This window comes from Centroberyx affinis, unplaced genomic scaffold (genome assembly GCF_046629955.1).
Source record: "Centroberyx affinis isolate AG114_WGS23_722 - 3 ecotype Tasmania unplaced genomic scaffold, CSIRO-AGI_Caff_v1 ptg003064l_1, whole genome shotgun sequence".
NCBI lineage: Eukaryota > Metazoa > Chordata > Actinopteri > Beryciformes > Berycidae > Centroberyx > Centroberyx affinis.
Window position 1 is genome coordinate 172,844 of NW_027281149.1, and position 6,000 is coordinate 178,843.

The window sequence follows — 6,000 nt, forward strand, 5'->3', positions numbered from 1 at the left end:
TTAACACGCAGGAGGAGAGCATCCTCTACGTGAATGACTATTCTGATGGCCCAACCACTTTTGCCCAGCTGGAGGAGTACCGTGATGAGCGTGGCCATGAGATGTACGTCCTCAACAGGGCCAAACCTGTGTTGCCACCAGCACCGCCCACAGCTGTCACCACCACTAACCTGGGTTACCCCGCCCCGTCAGAGGCCCTGTCCTCCAGCCCCGCCCTCTCCTCAGGGCCTGGCCAGACCATGAGCCCAGCCCTGGCCCCCAACAAACAGCAGCAGCAGCAGCAGCAGCAGCAGCAGGAGCCCGACATACGGACCATGCGGAGGATGGCAGGGGAGGGAGGGGAGGCAGAGCCTGTGATCACGTCAGAGGCCGAGGGAATGTTTCTCAACCATACAGGCCTCTTCATGGACTCTCAGATCGCCTATGAGATCCACTGTTGAAGGGAGGGGAGGATCCACTGGATCACCAAAGACAGAGAAGGGATGTGATGTTAGATTTTACTGCTCTAGTGTGTGGTTTTAATGCAGCAGTGTGTCTGAGACAATAGTCCACCGCAAAGTGTGTCACATTTTATCTCAAGGGTGTTAGGGACCATGTTACTGCTGGAATCTGAGAGAAATACTCATCCCTGTGGAAGGATTTACTTTTTAAATCTACTGGTTCTGCAAAAACGAGCTTATGTTCCAGAGTCATGGCAAACCTCATCCAAGCCAAATAGACCTTGAATGAGAGGCTGTGTCATGCCGGAAGAGACCCTGGCCCAAGACTTGCCTTTTGCTAAAATGGACTAAAAAGACTCACCTCCCAGTAATGTACTGGTAGTAGAAGAGGTGGACATACTGGGGAGAGCTCATATTCCAGTAAGTCAGTGGTAATTAAGCTGAAAGATGGGTAAACTGTGACCTCGCACTATAATAAAAGTCAGTGGTAACTAGGGGGACCAGTGGATGCATTGTAACCCTGCACGCCAATATAAGTCAAAGGTAAGTAGGCTGATAGATGGATATATTGTGACACCATTGTCCAATATAAGTCAGTGGTAACTAGGCTGACAGGTGGGTGACCAGGCAGATAAAAGCTAGTGTGCTCCAGAGAAAAAGGTAGATGTACTCTGTAAAACTCATATACCACTGACTACACAACTGAACATTCCTGTACCTTACATCTGGGTCAGCATACATCAGAACCACTTTCATACTGGAATCCTTTCACTGTCTTCACTGTAGCAGGGTTTAAAACTAGCAAGTGTTTTGTTGTAAATAACTCAAGACAAATAGAATTTATTGAAAAGTGGGGAACTGGATAATCATCGAAGAGAGAAGATCTTAAAGATTAATTCTCCAGGCCTTAATTTCCTATCATTTCCCATTATGCTGATCAATTCTGACCAAATTCTTGTCCATTTCAGTGCTACAGAGTGACTTACCTCTATAAGCCAATGAGATGGCTGACGCACTGATCTCCAGTACAATCCATTGAAGCAACTGCAACAGTCAAAAATTTCCTTTTTTTTTTACCAATACACAGCATTTGATTTATCCTTTGGTCCATATTCTAAAGTGAGCATTCATACCGAAGTCTCATTCAGATTTCAACAGAATATTGTACTTACCCACAAATGGTGACTATAGTGGACACCCGGCTACGTCATAAATCTATAGGACCATCAGACTGCAGCATCATTTACCAGCCACCTACTCTAAATGTTACAAGGTTGAGTGTGTGAGTGTGGGTATGTCACCAAGTGGGCACCTCTTATGAATTAGACCCACAACTACTCCCTGCAGCATGGATATGGCTATTTTGCGCTGGTATGAGCCCCCATTTTCAATATATCTGCTTTCATAAGTTGGTCTCAGCTATCCTTCATAAATTAGATTTGCATAGTGTTTGAGTTGGTACAATGACACAAGAACATAAAGGACCCGTTCAATCATGCCAGTCTTAGATTTTGGTCAGACCTCAAGGTTCCATCAGTATAAAGGGATTTAGGCTGTTTTATGCTTTATCTCTTTAGGGCTATGGAAAGCCTAAACTATGCCAGTGCTAAGTTGTTCTAACGATTTACTGGTGGAAGCCCTGAACGGCAATGCAAGAAAAAAAATGTGCTGCCAATTTCTACGTTTATCTCATCTGAACGACTTAGCAACTTGACTTAATGACTCATCCGGACAACTTCCAAACGACTTAATACATCGTTCAAACGACTTACTAACTCGTCCAAACAACTTAATACATCGTTTGAACAACTTACTAACTCATCCAAACAAGATAAACATAGAAATTGTCTGCAAAAAAAAATATAAAAATTCACCTTGCCTTCCAGGGCTTCCGTAGACAATGGCCAACCAACTGGTTGTTTTTTTAAAAACATAAATATTGCCAAATTAGTGGCTAACCTATTTGCAGCTTGTTAATATTTGTCTTTGTTTTGAGAATTGTGCCATATTAATGATCTGAAATGTACTCAGTAGTCTAAGCAATCAGGATATCTGCAATAGATTAAGTTTATTATTTAGCCTATAGCCCAGCTGCTATTAGGCTGTTTCCTTTTCCTATTGCCGTTGTTGTTGCAGCATGACCTGCAATACATCAATGGATATGGCAATGGTACTTTAAAAATATTCTCTGTTAAAAAATAATGTAGAACAAAGAGACTTAAATAAAAATGTTAAAAAAAGTTAATAAACCTGGCATAATAATCTTCAATGAAGTGGCATAATATCAACAACATTGCACTTATTCTATGATAAATATAAGGATAAGCAACAATGAGCTAGCCTCCTGGGCCTACTGCCTATTGTATAATGTTTAGTAAATGAGACAATTACACAAAAATTCAGAAAGAGGTAAATCTTTATTCTTTAAAAATTAACAAAGAACACACAACAGAAGTAACTTAGCAAAATCAAACCATGGGGCCTTGAGAGGTAAGTATAGAGGTTGATGATGGATGATGTCAAATGATGGGAAAATAAAGGCCAGGTCAAAAATAACCAGAATTATCATTTAAGGTGGACAGTTTCTCTCGCCCTCATCTCTGTTCCTGTTCTCTCCTCGTCTCATTTTGCTTAACGAGACCTTGGACAACCCGTCAAGCTGGACAGTGAGGAGATGATTAAAACTGGCGGTGATGGGGAAGCTGCACCCAACAGGGCTCACATGTACTGGTTTACCTGGAGATGCTCCGTCTGCGAAAAAGGAATGGAACACATCTGTGTAATCTGAATGACTGTGGATAAGAACAGGAAAAAGCAAGTCAAATACACCAGACCAACTGATTGTGTAGAGTATATCATATAACCGCGTTTCCCCTTTATTTTAAGAATATCACTGGTTGATTTTGGTTTTGATTTTGCATTCATCTCTTTTGGTTCCAGTTTTGGTTCAAATTCAGGTAGCAGCACTAAAACTATTCTTCCTTGGATAATGTATGATCTTCGGGGAAAAAATGGCCAGATATTGGCCAAAGATGACTTAAGTATGATGGATTGAATTTTATTTTTTCAACACTGGTGGTGGCAGTGTTCTTGCTGTGATGCCCTACCATTTCTGAGGACAGAGGAAACACTGTAAACTTAATTAGAGCTTTTCCCTTGCACACGTACCATGCTTTAATCCCACTGGGCTTACTGTGGATACGGTACAATGGCAGCATCCTTTGGATTTCTATTAGAATATTAAGCAGTTGGGGTTCTGACTGTTTAGGAGAGGAACATAACTACATCTCTGCAAGCACCAATGGAAATCAGTACCACTCCAGTACCAAAAATGTTTAGATGCCAGTATGCTTTTACCCAGCATAGGCTACCCATACCAAACTGAACTGTGCACAAAGCATATTGGAAAAAAAAACATGCCATACGCTGCCAGTGTGGGTAAGTGGTATTGGTGCAGAAAACAACAGAGAACCCTGTGTGACTTGAAAATGTTGAATTGAAATACAAAAGTAGGGGGTTACCAAATTCAGTTATAAGGAATGACATCCAAGGCATTCTTTCAACATCAGTTTTCTATTGACTTTGTGTTGGCATTCCTCCTTAACATAATGTCAAAAAAGACACATGTTGCCATGTAATTAGACTGTAATTACAGAAAAAACAGAGCTATAATTGAAACTTACTTTCCTTGTTGTATTCCTTTGGATTCCTTTTTGTGCAGCACTGGACTAGCTTCTGTGGCAGATCACTTCTGCCAGTTCTGATTCGCTCATTTTTTACAGCAAAGGCTGAATTTACATGGGGACAATAATATCCAATCCCCATAGGACCCAAATGTTATGGTTTGTTTAGTATGTAAAAGATCAGGTCACAGCCATTGTCTTGTTTCCAAAGATCTCGCCACAGAATTTGAATGGATAGAAAGGCCTCTTTCCGCTGTGATATACAGTTAAATGTCAGCCAAAGAATTTTGATAATGCTGTCATGGAAATAGCACATTAGCACTAAAATTATTTCATGTGTGGACAATAAATGAGATTCAGAAAACAATATTTAACACAACAGACACTGGAATATTCAGCTTAATGATTTTACCATGGTAACAAATCAACTTTTTGAGTTTGATGCACCAAATTAAGTATTATTTCCATGACAACGTCATCAAACATTTTATGGCACCCATATTATGGCTGGGTGTCCACTGGGAACCTCTCTTTAAAGCACTAGCTTCTTTTTCTTGTTTACAAATGGAAAGGATAAGCTGTTACATGTTCCAGACAGTGCTTAGTGTGAGTTTACACTGCAGGTAACACCATCAACAAGTCGCCAGAAGGCCAGTGATTTTCTATAGAGCTGAGCAACCAGGGAAAGGGGGAGACCAGGGAGACAATATATGGATGGTCAACAAGAATAGTTGGCTACAGCTGAATTTTTTGCAGGCATCATCAGCCAATCAGATTTCCATGCCTTCTTGTTTCGCCATACCGATGTGATTTCGTTTCATGAACAATATGTCACATTCATGTTGGATTTACCACAAATGCAAGTTGCTGACTTGGAAAAAAAATGTTCACATCTGCATCCTAGTGGTAATTACAAGTAGGACATTTGGGATTTTTTTGTAGGCTCCAATATCTCCCACTTGGAGTCACAAATTGGAAGTGTGTCAGCACAGGTGATGATGGGAGGCTATGGTAATAAAAATCAACATTTTCATTTATATACTGTATACACACTAATACAGTCAAATCTATGAAAAGCGAAAAGTTTGCTGCATTTTGTTCAAGGTATGATTTTAAATTCAGAAATGAAACTAATTTTGGATGCGAGCATTTCAACAATTTAAACACTTTGAACACATTCCTCTTCTTCCAATATAAACTTAAGGCAATCGTTCTGCCTGGCTACTGCAAAATGGATGAGAAGTTGATTAGACTCATTCAAAGCTTCCCAGTTATCTACAACTCTTATTTGAAAAACTGCAGGAATAAATGTCTCAAAAGTGATGCTTGGACAATGACTGCATCCATTGTAGGGGTCGATGGTAAGCTCTGAAGGTAACACTTTACAATAAGGGTCACTAAATTAAGGGTTAGTTAATGCTTAATAAGCATTAACTAACCCTTAATTAACAGTTAACTAATGTGTCTGGTAATCATTTACCAATGGTGTTGATGTTAACTAAGGTATTAATTTATACATTATTTAATAGTCATCTTTATAAACTATTAAATAATGTATAAATTAATACCTTAGTTAACATGAACACCATTAGTAAATTACACATTAGTTAACTGTTAATTAAAGGTTAGTTAATGCTTATTAAGCATTAACTAACCCTTAACTTAGTGACCCTTATTGTAAAGTGTTACCGCTCTGAATTAAGTTTACTGAGTTTTTTCTGTTTATTTTTGATTAATACTACCTAATTAACACTTGCTATCTATGTTGACTCAAATGATGTAATGTTATGAAAGGCAAGACCAAAGCAGCGAAAAATACATGTTCAAAAGCTGCAGACTGCTACATAGTACATGCAATCAGAGCATCTCACTCTGCC

General features: G+C 39.5%; 1 protein-coding gene across 1 annotated transcript in view; it reads left to right on the forward strand.

Moving 5' to 3' along the window:
• The window catches only part of LOC139659307 (leucine-rich repeat-containing protein 24-like), a 28,321-nt gene extending 27,881 nt beyond the window's left edge, over positions 1-440 (forward strand). Inside the window, exon 7 of the mRNA XM_071537533.1 lies at positions 12-440. Coding sequence (XP_071393634.1) covers positions 12-440 — 429 coding nt within the window. The remainder of the gene's footprint in view (positions 1-11) is intronic.
• Positions 441-6,000: the final 5,560 nt, after the last annotated feature.